The sequence below is a fragment of the Onychostruthus taczanowskii genome, unplaced genomic scaffold, assembly GCF_017590055.1.
Source record: "Onychostruthus taczanowskii isolate IOZ18803 unplaced genomic scaffold, ASM1759005v1 scaffold19, whole genome shotgun sequence".
Lineage (NCBI taxonomy): Eukaryota > Metazoa > Chordata > Aves > Passeriformes > Passeridae > Onychostruthus > Onychostruthus taczanowskii.
The window spans coordinates 11,324,970-11,348,738 of NW_024499128.1; the positions used below are offsets into that span (position 1 = coordinate 11,324,970).

Genomic DNA, 23,769 nt, shown 5'->3' on the forward strand with positions numbered 1-23,769 from the left:
GAGCTTCTAGTTTTCTGACTTGATGACAGGTTTATTTCTGCCTGACAGGAAGGTGTTTGAACAGTGAGAATCTTCAGATATACAAGAACAACAGAAAATTAAACAGCCCGTTGATTTAAGGGGTGAAGCACTTTAAAGAATCCAATAACAAAGTTTAGAATAGTAAATTAAAAACCAGGTACCATTCCAACACATTATATCTGAATAAAATCCTGCATTTTGAGAGCTGTATAGAATTCTATTTATGTTCCATGCAGAAATACTGGTTTCCACCAGAGAAACTAATCAGCCTGTTGAATACCTTCACGCCAGTTGCACAGGAACAAACATTTAAATTTCTTTCAGTGTAAACAACTTCCTATCTAGAGTCCTCCAGAACACCAACGTTTTCCAAATATCCTTTTGTTTAGGTCTAGTAAGTTTCATCTAAGAGCAAATAATATTAGCAGATATTTTGCAACAGAAACTTAAAATCATAAACAGCTGTCATGTATGTTTTCCATATATGATTCCTACTGTGCAGCAAACTTCCTTACAAGGACAGGTTGACATCCTCATCCTTTTGGGAAGAACAGTTCTTATTTCCTCATTTAACAGACAGCACCAGCTACATTGGGCATATGCAAATTCCCTACATTATGGTCTGCTTGAACTCCACCCCTCTGCCCCCACCACACATATGATAAATCTGCACTTTGAGCCAACTTTAAATACAGAATAATGAACCAAGAATTATCTTGTAAGTGAACCAACACTAGTTTGTATTCTTCCCTGAATAACACTTTCTTTTGCAGAAGAGGAGACTGCTACAGAAACACGGCAACATTCAAACCCTTTAAAACAAAAGGTAGATTATTTAATGCATTAACAATGTTAATCTGAAGATAAATAAATCCACAACAGACTTTCAAGTTTCTTTTGAGATTTCCTTTTTCTTTGCAGAGAATATTTCTGATATTATACAGTACTGAGAGGGTGTTCTTTTATTTTCTTAATGTCCAGGTGAAAAGCAAAGCTCAGTTCTCTCTGCTCTCTTTGTGGAACTCCTCAATGCCCTGCTCCAGGCGTGATTCTTTCATAAGCTTTTACTTGAAAGCGGAGTGGTGAGCAACATTAATTTCAAGAATAACTGGATGGTTTGGTCCCTGAGTCATCTTCTTGAGAGCCCATACTCTGAAAGGAAGAGAGTTAGTTCTGTTCAGAAACAGGTCTGCAGGCTTGAGAATGACAGTTCTTTGAAGTGAACAGGCAGGAAAATAAAGTGCCTATGAAATAACATGCATTTAATTTTCTGGTTGAAATCACTGCAGGATTAATTAGGGAAAAGCACCTTCAAAAACAATAAATTATCTTTACAATGTGTCATGATGTTTATGCACATCTTATTAATAATGTGTAATAACAACACCATAAATACTGACATTCAGTACAACATACTCACTGCACTGACTGAATCTCTCACATACTCTTAAAAGACATTAAATCCATTACCTTCTGCACAAACTGAGGGTTCACAGTGATCTCTTGATCCATGGCTTTCAGTCGTTCATCAAGCTCTATACATTTCAGCATCTTAAAAATACGTACGACATTGATTACTTTGTCCAGCTTGTACCTGATCTTCAACACATTTCACGGCTGTGCCATGAAATTTTGCCACCACTCAAGTTCCACATCAAAATGTTCTCATCCCTCACCTCCCAAACAAAAGTGTCAGACCATTTTTTATCCCCTTCATTTGATCCATGTCTTCCTAAAAGGCCATTTTAAGGCCACTGATAGACAGTCCCCTGAGGCTCAACCACCTTAACCTACAGGCAGGTTATTGAGAGCCAATGGAAGTGATCCTTGAAGTTTGAAACTCTAAAAACAATCTTTCTAATCCATTCAAGGATCTTCCCATCACCAACAGCAAGCAGTTTCCTGAAACAGCTCAAGCTGTGCAGGACAAAACAGGAAACACATTGACAGAGTATTAATCTAAAACCATGAAAACACTGTGAAACAGTCAAATAGTGATTTACAGTCCTCACTCTCTATATCTAAGTTACTACACTGGCTTCTGCCAGCAGCTCTCTGATTACAGACTAAGGTTCTTTGGTAAGAATTTCAAAAGCAGTTAAAGATTTACCTCCTGATCAATGTTATGAAGCATAGCTGGATTGTTATATTTTTCAGGATTATCATGGAAACAGACCATACCATCTTTCTGATTAATACTTGCAAAGATTTCACCATCTTCTATCTGAAATGACAGAGGGTTTAATAGAAGTTATCACCAAGAACAGAATTTCAGGTAACTACAACACACATACTCTTTGTGGAATTGTCTTTAACTTGGTTGCTTTTATTTCCCACAGCTTCCCAAAAATGCAATTCATGCCTTATCCTACGCGGAGAACAGCTTTTTAGATTTTTTGAGAACAGTCTCAACACCACATCAGACTGCCAGCATTTCCTCCACCCTGAAAAAGAACTGCTCAGGATGTGTCCTGCCAACCCAAACACTAATTTTGGGGTAGCTCACCCAAGTCACAGGTCTTACCATGTGGAGGACGTATTTTTCTGCTTCTTGGGGCCCCGACAGCTGCACTCGGCTCGCCATGTCTTGTAATGACAATGTTAAAAACGTCTGAAATTTAGAAAGTTTTAAAGTGTTAAAACTGGATGTTAAGCATTTTCTTGTTGATGCTTCATGGCCTATGAAACCTGACTGTGGAAGTCTGATGGGAAGGAACAAGTGGAACACATAATTATTGAAGGGCTCGTGAGAGTGAGTCAGTTCTTGCTCCAGACATTAATTTGTTACATTGAACACGTACGGAGTCATTACTCATTTCTGCAATTTCACTCTACACCAGACAGTCCTGACCATGTCCAACCTCTTTCTCTCACCTTTTTACACAAAAAAGTGACTCTCCAGCCCTTGAATTTCCTTCAAGAGATGCATATATAAAGCTCCTTATGAGATTCTGTCTACTGCAATAAATATAATCTGAGCTTGCAAAAAAACCTGCTTTCCCCAATCACCTTTCAGGATTAATCTGCTCTCTCAGCTAAAGGAGCAAATCACTTCAGTGCTTCTGTTTTTCCTTTTATTTCAGGCACTTCCAAAATCTGTCCTATTCACTCACTCCTTTCTAATGAAGTGGCCTGTAAAGTTCAGTTTTCCTATTTTTTGAATAGGGATGAAGGTCACTGGGTTGCAGAGCTCACTGTTTTGATTACCTATGAAAACCTCACAGGCAAACCCCCCTGACAGACAGATTGAATCACCTTTTAAATAATGCATAAGCAGCCAACTGATTTGTTTTCCTATACAGGGCATTGTAATCTCCTTTGTTTCAGACACAAATCTCAGTTTAAGTAATTCCTCTGCCACATTACTGTGTTATCATTTAGCTCTAAATTGAATATATTTCAGAAATACACTCTCAGAAGAAAACTGCTCACAGTTCCTCTTACCTTGGTTAGCCTCTGAATATTCTTTTTGTAGAGAGATGACAAGCATTGCTTAACCAGCCCCATATTGTTATCTCTTGTGAAAGTTTCACTGTGTTTGTTCACCAGATTTCGAAGCTCCGAGGGTTTATTGGTTGAATAAACTTGTGCTAATTCATGGTAAGCATTGCTAAGAGGCTGCAATTAGAAAAATGAGAACCTTTCTTGAAGAACACAGTGTTCACCCAGCCTCACAAAACCTATTCAGTGCTCCAACATTAGAAGCCATGCAGGCACTGAAGTAATTTTAAGTAGCTTGGGCATTTCTCATAAAAAAGACAGGGTGCCCATACATGGCTTTATGGCATGGCCCTCATATACTAAAATCTGTATTACTACAGTGTAACATTTAACAAGCATCATTCCAGGACCTCTGTGTGACAGTTTTACTTACAGCAGTGTGAAAAAACTCTCTCAACTGACCAGCTGAGTTTGAGGTAAGTATTGCCAGTTCTGTCCTCTAAGATATCCATCCCTGACCACACTGGGTCACAGCATCAACAGCAGAGACTCAGAGGGTGAAACCAGTTCACCCAAACTACCTTAAAATGTTTTAAGCTTGTTTATTAGTCTCTGAAGTTAGAAGAATTTTGGAACTCTCTGGAATCTTGGTCACAAATCAACAAACTGTTGAGAAGTGTGTTACTCAGGATCAGAACTCTCTCAGTAGCAGTTTTGTCTCCCACCCTACACCTCCTAATTTGAATGCTTACAGACTCCAAACTCACAGTTTTTTTTCAGAAGCTTTTATTCTTTAAAAAGCTGGGCTTTGGGAGTAAACTGTTTAGCCTTTTGTGCTTCAACCAGATGAAGCTACAGGTCAAATCTTTTCATAATGACACTGCAGCTTGAAAGTCAATTGACATCTGAGTATTTTTTAAATTTTAACATAAAACGCTATAAAGGACTGTGCAGTATCAGTGAAAGGAACTTGATTGGTACTATTCAACACTGAAGTTTTCCCAGATTTTACAAACCTGTATCACTGACATTATACAATCATAGAATGGTTTGGGCTGAAGGAACCTTCAAGTTCATCTCACTCCAACCCCCTGCCATGGACAGGAACACCTTCCACTGTTACACATTTACAAATTCAGATTTGTTGCTCTATTATTTAGATGCATTTGCAATACTTACCTTAATGAATCTACCAACTATCTGGGAAGTGTATTTTGGTAGCTGCTGAACTTTACCAAGTAGTATCAAAGAAACTAGGATATACTTTTTATAGGATTCCAACATAATATGACTGACTGCCATGGCTGGAGTAGTTATTGCCTAAGCAAGAGAGAAAGAAATGGAACAGAAATTTAGTCTGCTTACTGGTAGATCCTGGTAGTTATTGCATGAACAAAAAATTCAATTTCAAGCTGCATGTAGAAAGGACACAGTGATATATTAAATTCTCCTTTGAGCGCTGAAGCTTAACTAACTTCTGTCAAAATTAATTATCCAGACATATGCAAAAGAAATTTTATACAAGCTACTCAAAACATATCACATTCCAGTGGTGCCTGTCTTAAAATAGACCTGCTCAGACAAAATCAAAACTTCCTTCCTTGGAATGTATCTAAATTTGTACCAGCAATAACCTGTAGCTACTTATGAACCTGGATTTACACAGACCCTCAAAGAGGTTTTATAAAGCTGTTACATTATCAGAGGTCTGCAGAATAGGGAAAAGGGATTTTAGTTCACTATGACACTGGACCTACTCAAGAGCTGACCCTCATTAAAGGCTGCATCAATTTATTTTGCACATTTCACAGCATTTCTCTCATACCCAAGATTTTCCCAATTTTACTATTTTTATTTCCTTCCCAGATAAAGCAAACCCAGCAAATATCATAACAGCATTGAAGAAGCAAAACTCCTCTCATAAAATTAGCTAAGGCCTTAGCAAAACCACTGGACTATTTTTTAAGGACACACAACTGTGTGTCAGCCCGTGACCTGTTTCTGTGCTGCACTTTCAAGCAGGCAGCTGAAAATTATTTATAGTGAGATAAATTTAACATCACTGTTTGAGCTGCACAGCTTTATGGTGCAATAAGGCTGTGAGAGACTTTCTTAAAGGAAAACACCTCCAAAGACAGTCTGCTTGTGCCAGGTCAAAGGTGCTGTGTTTTCTCAGCACTGTTACCCATCTACTTTTGCCTTTCCAGCCATCACACTTCAGACTTATGGTTTCATTTCAAGTTACCTGTTCATAAAAGTAGAGTGCTCTTTCAAAGTTCTTTAGCCCAGTGTATATCATCCCACCATAGTAGTAGTAACATAAAAAGTGCTTCGCATCATATGCCCCATTCTCTTTACAAATATCCATCATGTCCACATCTAGATACGGGAGGGCAGGTTTAAAGCATTTTGCTAACAAACAGAGCTACAAGAAAATAAATCAAGTTTTCATAAATTAGCCATTTCCATTCAAGTTTCCATGAGAAGGAATTGAAACGAAATTAATTAGTACTACTGCATAAATATCACTCTCTCATGAGTTAAAAAAAAAGAGCATGTCAGTAGTGGAGAAACACAAGTTGAAAATCTTTAACACAGATTATGAACTGTTACAGAATTATCTGACTCCTAAAGAAATTAAACTCTGACAAAGCTGTTTGAAACTCCAAGACTGCCAGACTACTGTGCTGGCAGCACTAAACATTGCTCTGAACATTCCTGTCCAACCCTAAATCCCAGGAGCCAAGAATGAGACAGAAATACAAATCCAGGCCAAAGACACCGAGACAAACATGTCTTTTGTCAGACTTGAGCAGACAGTAGCTGGATATTACACTGATACCACCCAAGATAAATTCAGTGTGACTTTCAGCCCACAGAGAAGGGATGGCAAAGGACTTTCTGAAGTCATCAACAAAATCAAAGATCTGAGGACATGCACTGAATATTTAAAATTAGTAATTAATTTGTGTATCAGATTTGGATTTTGTTTCAGTACATCATATTATTTAATACTGGGAAAAAACCAAACCAAACAAGAATCCAACTGAAAATCCATTCTTACACTGCAATATGTGAACATGCATTTCCTTGAAGTTTTATAGGTATTTTATAAGCTTTTATTCTCAAAAAAAGCCCTTTTGATCCCCTTACCTGGCAGAGATCTGCGTGTATTGAGGTCAGCTGGTTTGTGTTCATCTGCATCTTGTCTATGGCTTGTCTGAGAATGCTAATTCCTCGCAGGGGCTGTCAGAAATTACATCTCTTTCAGACAATTTCTCATAGATGGCAGCACATTGGATCTTATGTTGACACTTACAAATGAAAAATAACACTAATTGACAGGTTCCATTAAGTAATAGTTAACTTGAGGTTCCCTTTTTGTAGGATATCGCAGTCCCTTGGAAAATAAAATTAACCTTGGCTATAGAATTTCTCCTGATAAAATCCTCAATTCTGCTCCACAAAGCCAATCTCACCAGGAATACAGTGATCTGTATCAACAAAAAACCTTCCTTGACTCCACGACTCCATCCAAACTCCCAACAAATACTAAAGACAAGGTTCTCACTTCACTCCACTGAGAAGCAGAGATCAGATCTGGTCTGTCTCAGGCAAGACTTCACCAAAGTGGCCTGGAAAAGTCAGGATTTTAGCAACAAAACCACTGGTCAAGTATGGCTTAATCAAATTTCCTGCATATTTTAAGGTATTTCATTAAGAACATTATGTAACACCAGTGAGAATAACACTGAAACTAAAATCACTGACTCACCAGTGCTAATAACCCTTGCAGCTCTCTCCTCTATTCATGCAATGTCTGAAGAACATTCTTGGTACTTGGTACAGATCTCCTATTTGGTGTGGGAGAACATGTTTGTAAGGTGACTTTTCTTCCCCAAAAATTATCTTCCTTAGGTTTCCCTTAGAGAAATCTTAGAATTTTGAGTTTGGTTCATTACCTTTCAGTAAACTTCATAACTAAAGAGCTGCACAGAAACACTTGATGTGAAGTTAGTGGCAAATCTTTATGGAGTAAGAGGCTGGTAACACCCCCTTTAAGCCTTGGGTATGGAGTAACTTATTTGTACTAGATGATACTTGCTCACCTGTTTTCTCTCCACAAGGGCATTTGTTAACTGGTGGCAGAGGCCAGCAACTAGACACAGTAAAAAGAAAAAAAAACAACAAGAAAAACACCTCAGTGAAAAATCAGTATTACCAAACTATCCAAAAATATATCAAGTCTGAAATTAGGCTTAACTTACAAGTGTCTGTTGCATATCTAATGTGTTCTCCATTGCAAGTGCTGATAAAAAGCTGCACCTGTGAGAATAACGTTTCGAAGTCAGGGATGCTGGGCATAGAAAACTTCACAAACCTGAAACAAAGAAACAGAAGGTTTAGCATTTATTGCTTGGAGGTTCATAAAAAAGATTCATTTTCATTCCTAAGTCTCTGCATGTAGGTGCTTGCAAACAAATCCAAAGTGCTTATGAGACATGGCATAGGATTTCTCCAGTAGCTGCACAACAACATCTGCAAATACCTTTTTATGCACAACATAATTCTCAATTTAGTGCAAAATACAATGGCAAAGATAATTTTCAGTATTATCTGCATTTTGTTTTGAAAGAGTAATAGAACAAGTGATAGAATTCTGATCTTTTCCTTAAAAGGGAATTTTAAAATAGCAGTGAAACCTGCAGACAGTTCACCTAAAGTCAGATACAGCCAGTTGGAACTGCATCTAAATATCTTTACCTTAGTTCAGCACCCCCAAGGCAACTCAGTTTTATCTGAAACTCCAGAGTTTCAGAGGAGCCTCAGTGCTGTCTAAAGACAAACACACAAGACCCATGATAAAAGCCTGGTTTTTACTGGCAAAAAACGTTTCGCTCCATGCTTACAGTTCAGTGAAAATATGCCCAGAAAATAAAGTTTGAAAAGCTCATTCTACTTATTTTTTTTCTGAACACATAAGCAAAAAACGTTTCGCTCCATGCTTACAGTTCAGTGAAAATATGCCCTGAAAATAAAGTTTGAAAAGCTCAAATATGTTTTTTCTGAACACATATGGAAAAACATTTATCAAGGAATCCCAGAATGGTTTGGGTTGGAAGGGACCTCAAAGCCCATCCAGTTCCAATCCTGTCATGGGCAGGGCCACAATCCCAGGGTGCTCCAAGCCCTGTCCAACCTGGCCTTGGACACTCCCTGGGATGGGGCAGCCACAGCTTCTCCAGGCAACTTGTGCCAGTGCCAGAACAAAAAGTTTTGCTTGTCTGACAGTTCAGCTCATTGCCTGAAGTTTTAGTATTTAATCAAAAGCAGGCAACACTTACAAGACAGCAAGAACACCTAGTGAGTGTTCCTGTACATCCAGGGCACCGAGCACTGTATCCAGATGGGAAAGATTTTTTGCTAGCAGCTCTCCACTTTTATTGATCAGTTCACAAAGCTGGGTCATTTGCCCTGAAAAATAAAAAAGCATTGTTGTCAAAGCCTAACTAGAGAACATTCACCCATTCCCACACCTCTTTATAATCTGCTTCCTCATGAAACAGCAGGAAATAATAGTATCACCCCAAGTTTTAATTTTCTTTAATAAAACAGGCATTAATTTTCTACCCACCACATTTTTTTTAAATATAAAACAAATACCAGAGCTTGTTCCTTGCTGGTCCTCAAGCACTATCCAACTTTCAGGTCTGCTCATAAGCATTTTTTTGAAGTAGACATTAAAGTTACAATTAAGTATCAACAACAAAAGTATTAAAAAACCTGTCCTTACAATTTACTTTGTTCAATTAAAACTACAATGTTATTCTGTATGCTGTGTGCTATGCATGAATGAGGAAGGTATGGTGAGCCCCAAAACCTTTGTAAAGAAAGCAGATCCATTCCCATGAACTGCTTTCAAACTCTTCCTCCCTGACAATTAACTGAATGAATTAAAACCACGTCCTTCTGAAGCAGAGCATTGTTTCAATGTTCAATCCTTGCAGATTAGAGAGAAAAAACAGAGGTTCTCTCACCCTTAACAAAAGTCCCCATAAAATGAGGAATAGTGCCTCCATTCAGAGAGATTTACAGTACCCTCAGGTCTCTGGCCTTTTCCTTTGAGAAAGGAAAAACAGGGGAATTCTAGCAATGAAATGTTAGTTTTGGAGTGACAGAGAGATCAAAAATTCCAAATAGGGGACCAGAGCCCAGAAACTCGCCTCCAAAACCATTCTCCTCCATATGGAATTTAAAAAAGGCATAAGCATGGGAAGGAATGGGGCTTGTAAAACTCTCTGTGCTTTGAACACGGTGCTCAGACACCACAAAACCCTACTTCTGGTGTCCTCCCTGTTCCAGAAATCCACCCCTTCTACAAAACAAACCAAACCCCAAACAGATTCTGAGCAAACTGGTCCAGTGGAGGGTGCCCCTGTCCAGGGCAAAGGTTGGAAAGAAATGCCCTTTAAGGTTTCTTCCAACCCAAACCATCCTGGGATTCTGTGATCTATCTATCTACCCACACATACACTGAACAATTTACAGTCCAAGCAGAAATTCCAGTACCAGGCCCAACCAAATGTCTCCTTCTGTCACCTCCCAGGTGGCCAAGTGACAGCCAGGAACCAGCACAAGGACACACACTGCTCCTGAGTGCTCTCACATGCAGCTGCTGCCTCTGGATTTGCTTTCACACAATCCCAGAATGGTTTGGTTTGGAAGGAACTTCAGAGATCATCTCACTCCATCCTCTGCCATGGACAGGGACACCTCCCACTGTCCCAGGTGGCTCCAAGCCCCATCCAGCCTGGCTTTGGACACTTCCAGGGATCCAGGGGCAGCCACAGCTTCTCTGGAATTCTGTGTCAGGGCCTCCCCACCCTCACAGGGAAGGATTCTTTCCTAATATCCAATCTAACCTTACTCTCTTGTTACTATGAAGCCATTCCCCCTTTCCTGTCCCTCCAGGCCCTTATAAATGATTTCTCCTCATCTTTCCTGCAGCTCCCTCCAGATCCTGGAAGGTCACAATTAGGCCACCCCAGAGCCTTCTCTTTCATCCAGGCTGAACAATCCAGATCCTCACAGCCTCTCCTCAAAGCTCCATCCCTCCAATCACCTTGGTGGCCTCATCTGCACTTGCTCCAACAAGTCCATGCCCTGACTGTGCACGGACTTTCTCACAGAGAGCATCTCCTTGGCTCATCCCTAATGGGAGAACTTCCACAAAGACAACCAGTCTCCCCTTGAGCCTCCTGCACCCCAAAACTCTGTGACAGAAAGCTCTCCAGCTCAACTACAGGAGTACAAAGATCCATCTTCCATCTGGTTTGTACCCACACCCTGCAGGTAGAAATTGTCTCTAAAGTAGAAATACTTTGTATTTATTAAGTGTAACCAGAGTAAGAGAAAGTTGGAGCTCAACCCAAGAACTGCAAGAGATAAAACCTGGGGCCGTGGTGGGAAACGTCAATTTTTGATCAGCTTCTGGGAGGAAACATCCCAGGCAGAGACCAGTCAGAACACAATTCACAGAGCATCAACACAGAGGGAAAGTTCAAGAACCAGGAAACGCTGCGCCCACACACAGTAAAATTAGGAGCTTGGCAGTGAAACGGAGGAATTCTAACCGTGATTATTAAAACCCTTTGTGGACACGTGGGTACAGTCTCAGATCTGTCACAGTTTGTGGTGGGGCGGGACTCTGTCCATGCTCTGCTTGCAAATGTAGAGCACGGACACTTGGACAATTCAGAAATATATTTTAAACCACACTTATCACAACCTGCCCGTTCATCAGGGAGGTGACAGGCTGCGCCGCACCATCCCATTTAAAGCCCTAGCGATGCTCGCTCCTCCCCCTCTTTTAAAGGCTCACATTTTGGCAGGATCACCGGCGCGGGCTCCGCTACCGAAACCACCCCCGGGAGACCCACGGAGCTCTGGGAGAGCATCGCCGGCCCCTCACACGGCCGGGATTCCTTGGGGGCCGCCCCGAACTAACCCCGGCACGGGCCGCGCCGCCCCGGGGGTGCAGCGCCCCGGACCCGCGCCTGAGGGAGCGCCGTGCGAGAGAGCGGGCAGGCCCCGGCCCGCCGCCCCGCCTCCCGCGCGGTTTGACGAGCTCCTTCGCTCTTCGCCGTCCTCCCTCGGCCCCGCGGGCCCGCCCCGTCCTCCCGGTGCCCCCGGCCGGCCCCGTCCCCCTCACCCTGGGCCGAGAGCTGCCGGACGCTGTTGACGAACTGCTCCAGGGCCGACGCCATCTTGGCGGCTCGCGCCGCGGCCGCGCGCGCCGAGTCTCGCGAGAAGCGCGGTCGCCGTGGCAACCGCCGGGCCCGCGTCAGGCGCGCGGGAGGGGCCGTGACTCAGCAGCGCCGGAGGGGCGGGGGGGACGGGGACGGGGGTGACGTCACGGCGCGTCAGCGCTCCGCGACACGAGGCCTGCGGCGACACCGGGACCCCGGCGACATGCGGCCCCCGCGACACGAGGGCCCCTGTGATGAGGGACCCCCGCGACACCGGGCCATCCGTGACCCCGGGCCCTGCCCGACACGGGTGGCCGGTCCCTCCCGCTGCCCGCGGGGCGGGCGGTGAAGCCCACCCGAATGGCTGCGCTGCGCCAGCAGAGGTTTAAATCCCTTTTGTCCCCTCAGCCGGGGCCTCGTGGCGTGCAGCGTGTGCTCTGCTGTCAGGGAGTGGGATTGGAATCGCTCGGGTTAATAGGTGGGTTTGTATTTTCCCTCCCTCGGGAGCTGTGGCAGGCCGGGAATGTGTCGGTGGTTCAGTGAAGATGATGGAAGCCTGAGTGGAGATGACAGAATTTTGAAATATCCAGAGCTGGAAGGGACCCACAGGGATCATCCAGTGCAGCTCCTGGCCCTGCACAGGACAAGCCCGAAATCCCACCGTGTGCCGGGGAGCGTTCTCCAAATGCTCCTCGAACTCTGCCAGGCTCCGTGCCCTGACCACTGCCCTGGGGAGCCATAAATTTGCATGAATTCCCTCCCTGCTTAGTCAGGAACACCCAGCTGTGTCGAAATCCCATTCCTTGCAGGAAGAAAAACGCCTGCGGTGCAAGTGAAAGCAAAACACAGACTTGACCTTGACACATTCCCCTCCCAGCCCCAGCTGAGATCACCGTGGTGTCCAGCCAGTTCCTTCCTTCCTTCCTTCCTTGACCTTCCTTCCTTCCTTGACCTTCCCCAGGTCACCCGATCCCAACAGCAAATTTGCCCTCTCTGTGGAACAACGACAATCCTCCCTTCCTCCCTTCCTCCCTCCCTTCCTTCCTCCCTTCCTTCCTTCCTCACCCGATCCCAACAACAAATTTGCCCTCTCTGTGGAACAGGGACACTACATTCCACTTGAAAACATTCTGGGCCTGAAAAATTAAATATTTTGGAACCTTATTCTTGCTGTCGAGCAGAAACTTTTATTTCCCAGCTCAGTGGTTGCCTAATCCTGTCAGAACCACTTGGAGAACTCCCTCTTCTTCGTCAGTTTTAACACCCGAAGTGTTTTTTGAACAGATCTTTGGAGTCTGCTCAGAAAACCGATCCCTCCTTGGTGCAGTGCTGCTTCTTTCGGGTCCGGGGATTGGCTTTTAAGGGCTCCTGTCACACGTGGGGACAGAGCTGTCACAGGACGCAAAAACTGCCAGAAACGAGTGCGTTTCATGCAGAAAATCACCATTTTTTACGTGTGTCCCCAAATATACCCACCACCCCTGCAGGCAGGGACCCGAATGCCGAGGGACTGGGCATCCCAAAGAATCCAGCGAGGGAAACTGAGGCAGGGAGGGAGGCAGGGCAAGGGCAGCGGGGCACCTTTAGGGCGGGCTGGCGGCGGAGCCGCTGCGCTGTCGCAGGGCGCTTGTGCCGCTTTAAGGCGGTGCCGGCGCTCCGGGCTCGGCAGGCACCGGGAAGAGGAACTGGGCTTTGCACTGCCGGGTCGGGGCGAGCTCGGCGCCGGCCACCGGCCCCGCTGCCGGGGAGGGATGGGGCGGGCAGGGCGAGGACGCGCTGGGGGCCAGGACGGGCTTTTGCATCCCCGGCAGCCGCTCGGCTCCCCCGGCACCCCCCGGCCGCTCCTGCCTCCGGCTGCAGCTTGCCACGGCTGCTCGCTGCCTCGCTGCGTGCTTGAAATCGAGGCACCCCGCTTTGCTTGGAGAGCCCCCCCAGCCCTGCTCTGAGCCCTCGATCCCCTGCTCCGAGCCCCCCGTCTGCTTCCTCGGGTCCCCTTCCCCTGCTCCAAGCTCCATCCACTTCCTCAAGCTGCCCAGTCCCTTCCTCAAGCTCCTATCCCATTCCCTGAGCCCACTTCCCCTGCTCCAAGCCCCATCCACTTCCTCAAGCTCCCCAGTCCCTTCCTCAAGCCCCTATCCCCTTTCCTGAGCCCCCTTCCTTGCTCCAAGGCTCCATCCCCTGTCCCAACTCTCTGTCCCCTTTCTCGAGCCCTCTTCCCCTGCTCCAAGCTCCATTCCCTTCCTCAAGCTCCCCAGTTCCTTTCTCAAGCCTCTATCCTCTTCCCTGAGCCCCCTTCCCCTGCTCCAAGGCTCCATCCCCTGTCCCAAGCCCTCTATCCCCTTCCTCAAGTCCCCTTCCCCTGCTCCAAGCCCCCATCCCCTTCCCTAGCCCCCTACTCTGAGCCCCCATCCCCTTGTTCAAATCCCCCATCCCTTTCCTTGAGCCCCCATTCGCTGCCCCAAACCCCCATCCCCTGCCCTGACCCTGCTTCCCTGAGCCTCCCATTCCCTGCCCCAAATCCCCCATCCCCTGCCCCAAATCCCCCATCTCTTTCCCCAAATCCCTCTCCACAATGATTTTGCTGAGCTGCTTCCTGCACCTGCGGCCGCGGCGCTGCGGCGCCTTGGCCGGGCTGGGCAGGGGGCTGGGCCCCTCAGCGGGGTCCCGCCGGGCTCTGCGGGTGCTGGTGGACATGGACGGGGTGCTGGCTGACTTCGAGGGAGGCTTCCTGAAGAAATTCAGGGCCAGGTACCCCGACAAGCCCTACATTGCCCTGGAGGACCGGAGGGGCTTCTGGGTGTCGGAGCAGTACGGGCGCCTGGGACCCGAGCTGAGTGTGAGTTGTGCTTGTCCCCCCCTGGGACCCTCTGACCCCCAGGTCGTGTGGGGAGGGCTGTGGGGGCCACCAAAAAGCTCCCACAGGAGCACAGGAGGGCATCCAGCAGTGGGTTTTCCCCAGAAATCTATTTTTTTTTGTGTGTGCATGTCTGTGTGTTTCTTAGAATTCTAGAATGGGTTGGGCTGATAAGGACCTGAAAGACCATCTCATTCCAACCTCCTGTCATGGGGAGGGACATCTTCCACTAGACCAGGCTGATATGATGGCCTAGTGGGCTTTTTCTCCCCTTTCTCGAGCCCTCTTCCCCTGCTCCAAGCTCCATTCCCTTCCTCAAGCTCCCCAGTTCCTTTCTCAAGCCTCTATCCTCTTCCCTGAGCCCCCTTCCCCTGCTCCAAGGCTCCATCCCCTGTCCCAAGCCCTCTATCCCCTTCCTCAAGTCCCCTTCCCCTGCTCCAAGCCCCCATCCCCTTCCCTAGCCCCCTAATCTGAGCCCCCATCCCCTTGTTCAAATCCCCCATCCCTTTCCTTGAGCCCCCATTCGCTGCCCCAAACCCCCATCCCCTGCCCTGACCCTGCTTCCCCGAGCCTCCCATTCCCTGCCCCAAATCCCCCATCCCCTGCCCCAAATCCCCCATCTCTTTCCCCAAATCCCTCTCCACAATGATTTTGCTGAGCTGCTTCCTGCACCTGCGGCCGCGGCGCTGCGGCGCCTTGGCCGGGCTGGGCAGGGGGCTGGGCCCCTCAGCGGGGTCCCGCCGGGCTCTGCGGGTGCTGGTGGACATGGACGGGGTGCTGGCTGACTTCGAGGGAGGCTTCCTGAAGAAATTCAGGGCCAGGTACCCCGACAAGCCCTACATTGCCCTGGAGGACCGGAGGGGCTTCTGGGTGTCGGAGCAGTACGGGCGCCTGGGACCCGAGCTGAGTGTGAGTTGTGCTTGTCCCCCCCCGGGACCCTCTGACCCCCAGGTCGTGTGGGGAGGGCTGTGGGGGCCACCAAAAAGCTCCCACAGGAGCACAGGAGGGCATCCAGCAATGGGTTTTCCCCAGAAATCTATTTTTTTTTGTGTGTGCATGTCTGTGTGTTTCTTAGAATTCTAGAATGGGTTGGGCTGATAAGGACCTGAAAGACCATCTCATTCCAACCTCCTGTCATGGGGAGGGACATCTTCCACTAGACCAGGCTGATATGATGGCCTAGTGGGCTTTTTCTCTGCATGCCTGGATGGAGACAGATGCAAGGAAAGGGGATATTTCAGAACATCTGTCTTGAAATACCCCAGATTGTGTAGCTGGGTTTTTCTAGCTCCGATTTGGATTGGTACCATTCCTAGATGGATTATTTAGCTCCTCAAGAGCAATGTGAGCGGTGGGATGCAGCAGAGCAGTTAGAACAAACCATGCAATTGATGCTTCATTTGAAGGCTTACTTAAAATTAAAATAACCCAAGCCCTCCCATGCCAGAAATTATTGTATTCAGTTTAATAATTAAAGCTTAAAAGCAGAACCTCTCTTGATGTCGTAATTTAGCATTCAGCAACAGGCTGACTGCTGTAGAGATGTGGTTTCTGCCTCTACAAATTTCCCATCCCAGTGGGTGTCTGTGGTCTCATCCATGGATTGCAGTTGCACTGGCTGAAATGTGTTATGGTAAATAAAAGTGTTTATGTTGTTAGGAGTATGATGGTTACAGGAAAAGGAGTGGGAATAAGGTCCAGGGCTCTCCCATGGGCAAAGTCCTAAACAACTTGATGAGCTGAAGGAATAAGTTGTCCTTCCTGGCTGGGAGTGGTGAGAGGGAAGAGCAGGACATCATTTGTGCAGTAAAGCAGCTGCTCAGACCCCTGCTTGGCAGGGGTAAGACATGATAACAGTTTTTTTCTTCCTTGATCGTAACTACTTTGAATGTGTTCAATGAAGTGAGCTCGTCTTGTGTCTGCTGTGATCATGTAAAACCACCAAAACCTTGGGCTGAACAACTTGCACTGTCTGACCTCAGGGCAGGCCTGGTTTTCCCCGTGGTTTCAGGGCAGGGCTGAAGTGAGTAGGAGCTGCTCTGTGGCTACAGACACGTGGGCCATTCCAGGCTCTGACCAGAGAGCCCCACTGACCTGCTTCAGGGACCAGAAAACAGGAGCCAAAGAGTCCGACGAGCTGCAGGTCCCAGCTCTGAAAGGGAGAGCCTCACCTGGAGGGATGAGAGCCCTGGACAGGCAGGGAGATTCCTTAAGGGGTTGAGGGTCTGTCCTGGCCCATGGTGGGATTCCCAGCCTGGGGGATTTTTCCATCTGCTGGTCAGCATGCTGGTCATGGTGCCACAGGGAATTTTTCTGGCTCTGGGAGTGGACTGGGTCTTTTCCTCAAGCTGAGCTTGATTGCAAAATGCTTTTTTGACACAGTTGGAAGCGGGATAGCTGTGGAAGTGCTGCTGTAAGCAAACACTTCAGTGCAGTTTGAAGTGCTCTGCTGCACGAGGCTGCATTTCTCAGGGGTCTCTTGTGCAACTACAGACAATATCTTAAAAATAAAATACCATTGCTGCTCAGTCTGAGGCAGATCAATTGGAGTTTGAATGTTTGCATGGCAAACTTTCAGGCTGGTTGTCCTTGCCATGGAGCCTGGAGGCATTTCTGCATCTGCAGCTCCTCAGCTGCACCACAACACTGGGGCTGGGCTGCTTCTGCTTCCTCCCAGCTCTCCTCCCTGAGGACACAGTGTTTGTGCAAAATAATTGCTTTCCTTGGCACCTGACAAGCTGTAAACCTGTTTGAGGCAGTGCAGGGGCTGCTGTTCCTTAGAGCTGTGCTGGACCCATTGCAGGCAGCCCCTGGACTCTGCCCTCACCCCAAGGCTTTGCTCCCTGTGATCTCCTCTCTGTTCTCCCTGTGCCATACCAGTGCACCCAGGCTGCTGTCCTGGATGTTGTGTTTCAAATCCTTGCCTGGAGATGCTCTATTTGCCTGCTAGGCCTTGTCCAGGCTTCCCTGAGGAGGAGCATCTGCATTCATCCTGACGTGGTTCCTCCTGTAATGTACCTTCTCCTGGGAGAGCAGCCTGGCTGCTATTTTAAGTGATCTCATGGAGACAAATAGGCCAGACAGCACCTGTGCCTGAACAGCACCATGGTAGAGCAGGGCCACCAGGCCATGTCAGCTGGATCCACGTGGATCTGTCCCTTTGCATGGGTTTGGTTTGGATCTGGATAATCTCTGGTGTTTGGCCTTACAGGAAGGTGCAGCTCCCTCTGTGTGTGGGGCTGCAGAGGCAAAAGCAAGCCTGTTATTTTGTTCCTGAGCAATCTGAATTGTATGGGGTGGCTGCAGTTTGCTGGGTGGGGAGCAGAGGCACCCACAGAGGGAGGGGGGTGAGCAGGAGGGACTGGAGCTGGTGCTCCCACTGTTCTCCCTGTCCCATCCTCTGTCCTAGCAAAGAGTGAGGAGCATGCACATGCAGGAAAAATTGCAAGAAGTGCAGTAACTGCTTGCTTTCCCCTCACAGGAGAAAGCCATCAGCATCTGGGAATCCAAGAACTTCTTCATCGAGCTGGACCCTCTCCCTGGGGCTGTGGAAGCTGTGAAGCAAATGGCAAATCTGGCAGAGTGAGTATGGACCTGCGTGTGGGGATGGACAGAGGAGCAGCTGTGTCTTCACTTCCACCTCTTGGCAGAAGTGCTGATACAACAACAGCATTAAAAATAAATATCTGCCAGCCATCAGGGAAGGGAGGGGAGAGAGGGCTTTGACTCCTGGAGCAGTCACCTAGAGCATCAGCCATGTGCAGCCTCTTCCCTTCAGCTCTCTGCTCCCAGCAAGGGTTGTGAAAAGTGGAATACGATTGTGCTGTGGGATTCTGTGAGATGGGGGATTAATGTCTTAAATCTGTTGGATCTGTGTGTGGTGGGGGGTTTGCTTTGGGCTGCTGCCTGCTCTGGCCCAGAATGACACTCTGCCCCTGTTTTTCTCCTCGTGGCAGCACTGATGTGTTCATCTGCACGAGCCCAATCAAGAAGTACCGGTACTGCCCTTATGAGAAGGTGAGCAGGCCCAAATCTCAGCTCCCCCTCCATCCACACTGCCCAGTGAAAGGTGTCTGACCCCTGCATGCCTCTGGCTGTAAAATTTACCTGTTCCATCCATTTGCATGCACTGAGGCTCTTGGTCTTAGTCTTTCATCATGACATCAAAAGCTGCTTGGCTTTCAAAGAACTTTTACTCCAGCAGCATCCAAATCCATCCCACTAATGAACTTACTAAGAGAGATATCCTCCCTGTGTGGGGGCCAGGGCTGCTTCCACCCCTCCAAGCACCCCCTGCCCCATCCATCAGCCTTCCCTGAGCTCACTAGCCATCCCTTGCCTTCCAGTATGCCTGGGTGGAGAAGCACTTTGGCCCTGAATTTCTTGAGCAGATTGTTTTGACACGAGATAAAACAGTGGTTTCTGCTGATCTGCTTATAGACGACAGACCTGATATAACAGGTAAGGGCTGAGGGTGAAGCACTGACTGGGGGCAGCCAGGGATGGTGTTGGTCTTTCTGTGCTGTTTGGGTTTTGTAACTTTGGGGTCTTCATGTTGAAGTAAAATCAACCTCAGTGTCTCAATGGAGTTATCCAGACCACTGACCTTCCTTCCCCTGCAGGGGCAGAGCAGAACCCCACCTGGGAGCACGTGCTCTTCACTGCCTGCCACAACAAGCACCTGCAGCTGAAGCCCCCCAGCCGCCGGCTGCACTCCTGGTCTGATGACTGGAAGGCCATTCTGGACAGCAAACGCCTCCCACCCGGCCAGGCCACCTAAACACCAGCCCCCACGGCCACCTGGGGCTGCAGCCGCCTGCCTGTGTCCCTGTGGAGTCCTGCTGAAGGCCAGAACCACAGACAGACAGACAGACAGACGCTGTCTCTGCTGCAGAGAGGAAGAGGAGGGTGAGCTGAAGCGCCGCAGTCACCTGGACTTGAAAAAGAGACCCCAGCCCTGCCACGAGGGAGCAACAGCAGGATTGTGCCTGTGGACCTGACAGCCTGGATGGGGGGCATTTCCCACTGGCTCCTGGGGTCTCTGTGCTGCATCTGCACCCCCCACAGCCTGGGCAAGGTCACCCTCAGCGTGTCACTGCCCTTGCCTGGTGCACTGCAGGGTACAGACCAGCTCTGCATCCTCCCCTCCACGTCATGGTCAGGGATCATGTGTGTGGTTTGTTTAGTCCTTGCAAGGTTTCTTCCCAAGGGGCTGCCTCAGGAGATCTCTCCCCCTGGCAGTGCCTGGATCTGGGGAGAGGGGTGGCTGGAAGGGCAGGGAGAGCAGACAGGGGCTGCTCCCTGCACTGGGAATTGTCACAAGCACGTCCATGGATGCTGTCTGCAGTTCTCACACACTGCAAGGGAAGATGTTGGGAGGATGTTGCTGTTAAAGGCTGGGGAGCTGTGCTGGTTTCAGCCAGGGTAGAGTTAATGTTCTTCACAGAAAATAGAGCCCCATACGAGCTGCTGTGAAAAAAATTAACTCTACCCTGGCCAAAAGCAGCATGGGAGCCCATGAGAGGTGCCCAGGATAGTTTGTTCTGCACCTCCACCACAGTCCCAGCTCTGGATGTCTGGGAACAGAGCATGCTGCCAGCCCCACTCCCCTGGCTCTGGGCCCCTGCAGAGAGGTGTTCAGTGCCTGGCTGGTGCAAAGGGCTCACAGCACACACAGCTGGACCAGCCCCCTCTGCCAGGGGACAGTGCAGGGGCTGCTGAGCTCTGGGAGCAGCCAGCGCTGCTGGGAAGCTGCAGTTGGCCCCCAAAAAGGGAGGGTTTAGACCAAAGGGCAGCTCCAAGAGGGATGGTTTTGGCACAGCTGTGCCCACAGCCTCTTCTTCCCTTGTTTGTCTCATTTTTGCTTCTCTGAGCCCACAGCAGTCCAGCCTTGAACTTCAGCAACCTGACAGGAGAAAGCTGCTGCTGCTGCTGCTCCTAGCCTTGGCCTCAGAGAGACATCCCAGCTGCTGGGAGAGCCTGGCATCCCCTCCCTGCCTGTGGCACTGCCACAGGGCAGCCACAGCCTGGCTGTCCCCAGTGGGAGCTGGTGCTGGGCCACCGCAGGCCGAGCCCCAGGGTGAGCTGGGTGTGTCACTGCTGACACCACAGAGGCCATCAGCCCCCACTGCTGTGTGTCCCCACTCTGTCCAGGATCCCACTGCCCTCCTGGCCCAAGGACTTGCTGGCTGCAGCAGTAAAATTCCTCACTTGGACACGTAACCCCACAGGCAGAGGTGGTAGCCAGGGCTTGGCTGGGATTTGCCACCCTGCACCCTGTGCTCACACCTTTGCTTTGCCTCTCTGCTCTCCTGTGGACCCCCATCAACGAAAGGACATGAACTTGAAGCTATATAACCAACAAATAATGTAATTCAGCAGTGGCAGCCAGACCCCTCCTGTACCCAGGGCCTGGAGGGGTTCTGGAGTTGGTGCTTTGGAACCTGTGCCTTCCCTGGGTGCTGCGGGCCAGGGATGGGGCCTGTGTTGACTTGGGGCTTGCCCTGTTTCTGGGGATGGGGGGAGTTTACAAAGTCAGCATGGTTAGCCCAGGGCAGTAGAACTTACATACCACAAGCATCTTTTTTTTCTTTCTTTCTTTTTTTTTTTTTTTTTTAATTTTTCTTTCCTGTTTAAACCACTGTGTGCTTCTCTAGGCGGTGGGTTTGGTTTGGAGGGGTTTATTTAAGATGTGCAGCTGCCTGAGGTGCAGCCCTCTGGCCAAGAGCTGGCTGGGGGGTTTGCAGGCTGGGAAGTGGGACAGTGTGGGAGCACCATGGGCAGCTGCTGCAGCTGCTGAACATCAGGAAACCCCTGGTTCCACCAGCCCTCCACCAGCTGTTGGCCCCTCTGTGCAGCCAGGGTGACCTCATGGGGTCCAAGCTGTTTTTTTTTCTAATGGTACCATGTAAATATGAGCTGCCTGAGCTCCCCAGAGCCTTCTCCCTGCTTATTGAGCCAAAATGAGCTGGCACATCTCTCCAGCAGCTGCCCAAATCTGTCATCTTCCCCCGAGGCCGGGGCAGACCCGAGGGATGTGGCTCTCTGGGGCCAGCAGGACTTTTCCCCGTGGTGAGATGTGATGCCAGAGATAAATACACCACATAAAATATACTTGAAAGCAGAGCTGGAGTTTCTCATGCCTGAGGCTCCAGCTCCATGTACAGAGAGCCTGAGCTGGTAGCTGCACTGTTTGCTCCCACACTCAGGACCAGGAGGTGACTCCAGGGCTGATGGATCTGGCCCGTTGGTCCTTCAAGCCTGTCTGTGTCCAGCTGAGATACACAGAGCTTTTGTTTTTGAATGTACATCTATAAACCTGAGGCAAATGAGGAGCACTGCAATAAACACTGGGTTGTTTGGCATCCAGCTGCCTAAAAATGGGGTTTGGGGTTTGCAGCTTCCCAGCCATCGCTCTGGGAAAAGGGGTGGGGGGCATTTCACCTCCAGGTTTGGGAATGTCCCCTTGTCCAGAAAACCTGGAACCAGCCCTGCTGCCCTGGCAGTGCCATCAGCCTGTTAGACACAGTCCCTGTGGGCAGAAATAAAGCCAAGTGCAGGGTAGAGTTCATTGTCCTAAAGATCTTGTATAATAAATAAAGCTGTGAAGTGTGTGTCCTGTTGGGCCACAGAGCAGAAGCTATAAAAGGGGCTGGGACTGCCATGGGCTGCCTCTCCCTGGGATTTTATGCCTTATCCATCACTGCTGGCTGCTCCACATCCAGACACTCCTGTGAGGTGTCCGTGGACTCCCTGCCCACTGTGGAGCTGTGTCATGAGAGTCCCTGTGCCTGACCAGAACCTGCGTGCTGTGAGCAATGCCATAGCCCAACTGGACACAGGGATCAGAGCCAGGGAGGACTGTGGGACCAACCCAGCAGGGCTGGGAAAATCAGGACAGAACCTGACTGTGTGCTCCTTGTACTGGTGTGGCTCCAGGATGGGACACAAGAGGTTACCAGGGTTCATGAGAGTCCCTGTGCCTGACCAGAACCTGCATGCTGTGAGCAATGCCATAGCCCAACTGGACACAGGGATCAGAGCCAGGGAGGACTCTGGGACCAACCCAGCAGGGCTGGGAAAATCAGGACAGAACCTGACTGTGTGCTCCTTGTACTGGTGTGACTCCAGGATGGGACACAAGGGGTTACCAGGGTCACATCTGTAGTCCTGCTGGAGCTGGGACACCAAGGGATCCTGGCCAGCATGGGGACAAGGTAATTCAGCTGCCAGCTCAAACAGAACTGGGTGTGCACCTCCCCAGGGTGCTGCTGTGGCACCCATAAAGCTGTTCCAGGTCTGGTTTAGCAATAAGCACCTCTCTGCCCTTCCAGGTGCTTTTTGGGGCTTCCTGGCAGCAAGTGTTGGGCCACAGCTCCTCCTCCATCCCCACTGCCCTCGCCCTGCACTGGAAGTCCCGGCTCCCCAGAGGAGACCCCGTCCTTCCCTGGCCCAGGGATGGTTTGGCATCAGCTCTGCCTGAGCTGGGGCTGCTGGATGGTGGCACTGGGACCAGGGTCATGTTTCCAGTACAAGATGGGGCAAGTTGGAGGGGCTGCATCCTGATGGAGCATGATGACCTCCTGGTCTGCAGCTGTGTCTGTTCTTCCATGCTCTCCTATGTGGCTTTTTTTCCCTTGAAAAGCCTCAGGTTGCAGATATCACATAAATTCCAGGTGATAAGCAGTTTCCAAAGCAGGCAGAGGTAGAGAGGAGATGGTACACAGGGCACAGGGCAGTGCTCAAGGTGCTGGTGGGAGCCTTTGCACCCTTCCCATGGGCAGGAGCTGCTGGACAAATGTTCAAACACTCACCCCTCAGGGGATTCCCACCTGAGAGCATCCCACTTCTCCCCAGTCCGAGCTGGCCCAAGGCAGCAGGCCCTGGCAGGGTAGGAACAAGTGATGCTGGCCCCTGGATCCTGGAAGCAGCCGCTAGTGGGTGCTCATTAGCTCGGATTCTTATTAGCTCGGGTGCTCATTAGCTCGGGCTCATGTTGGCCACTGCCCAAATGACTCGGAGCAGTGTGAAATCCCAGCGGAGGGAGAGCCAGGAAGGCAGGGGCCAGCCGGGGCCAGCCCTGACGCAAGGGCAGCGGGTGGTGCGGGACAGAGGCAGGGCAGGGGACGGGGCTGGAGGGAGGATGAGTCACCCGGACACGCAGGAGGGGAAGGAGCGGAGGAAGCGATGGAGCAGCTGGAGGCA

At 49.1% G+C, this 23,769-nt stretch overlaps 2 protein-coding genes across 5 annotated transcripts; one reads left to right on the top strand and one right to left on the bottom strand.

Annotated features, from left to right (window-relative positions):
* Positions 1-10: 10 nt before the first annotated feature.
* COPS3 (COP9 signalosome subunit 3) lies at positions 11-11,757 on the bottom strand. 3 transcript variants are annotated; one of them, XM_041401509.1, is made up of 12 exons: positions 11,675-11,757; positions 8,808-8,937; positions 7,731-7,843; positions 7,572-7,621; positions 6,616-6,708; positions 5,708-5,887; positions 4,642-4,782; positions 3,466-3,639; positions 2,546-2,632; positions 2,132-2,245; positions 1,492-1,572; positions 11-1,173 (listed from the first exon to the last, which is right to left on the bottom strand). In XM_041401509.1, exons 1-12 carry the CDS (start codon positions 11,727-11,729, stop codon positions 1,120-1,122), a joined length of 1,272 nt encoding a protein of 423 aa, XP_041257443.1. In that variant the 5' UTR covers positions 11,730-11,757; the 3' UTR covers positions 11-1,119. The 3 variants fall into 3 exon arrangements, with proteins under 3 accessions (XP_041257443.1, XP_041257441.1, XP_041257444.1); XM_041401507.1 differs by lacking the exon at positions 11,675-11,757 and adding an exon at positions 11,345-11,644; XM_041401510.1 differs by lacking the exons at positions 8,808-8,937; positions 11,675-11,757 and having other exon boundaries at positions 6,616-6,776; positions 7,731-7,808.
* Positions 11,758-14,162: 2,405 nt separating this feature from the next.
* Positions 14,163-22,130, top strand: NT5M (5',3'-nucleotidase, mitochondrial). 2 transcript variants are annotated; one of them, XM_041401620.1, is made up of 5 exons: positions 14,163-14,547; positions 18,047-18,147; positions 18,522-18,582; positions 18,912-19,026; positions 19,188-22,130. In XM_041401620.1, the coding sequence occupies exons 1-5, from the start codon at positions 14,284-14,286 to the stop codon at positions 19,343-19,345; spliced, it is 699 nt and encodes a 232-aa protein (XP_041257554.1). In that variant the 5' UTR covers positions 14,163-14,283; the 3' UTR covers positions 19,346-22,130. The 2 variants fall into 2 exon arrangements, with proteins under 2 accessions (XP_041257554.1, XP_041257553.1); XM_041401619.1 differs by lacking the exon at positions 14,163-14,547 and adding an exon at positions 15,148-15,474.
* Positions 22,131-23,769: the final 1,639 nt, after the last annotated feature.

Bases quoted from the DNA above. Each gene is read 5' to 3' on its own strand.
- COPS3 (XM_041401507.1), bottom strand. From the start codon at position 11,420: ATGCTCTCCCAGAGCTCCGTGGGTCTCCCGGGGGTGGTTTCGGTAGCG. The intron at 2,246-2,545 runs GTAAGACCTGTG...CTGTCATTTCAG, and splicing joins AAAAATACGTCCTCCACATG to ATAGAAGATGGTGAAATCTT. The intron at 1,573-2,131 runs GTAAATCTTTAA...CGTATTTTTAAG, and splicing joins TTCATAACATTGATCAGGAG to ATGCTGAAATGTATAGAGCT.
- NT5M (XM_041401620.1), top strand. From the start codon at position 14,284: ATGATTTTGCTGAGCTGCTTCCTGCACCTGCGGCCGCGGCGCTGCGGC. The intron at 18,148-18,521 runs GTGAGTATGGAC...TCCTCGTGGCAG, and splicing joins CAAATGGCAAATCTGGCAGA to CACTGATGTGTTCATCTGCA. The intron at 19,027-19,187 runs GTAAGGGCTGAG...CTTCCCCTGCAG, and splicing joins CGACAGACCTGATATAACAG to GGGCAGAGCAGAACCCCACC.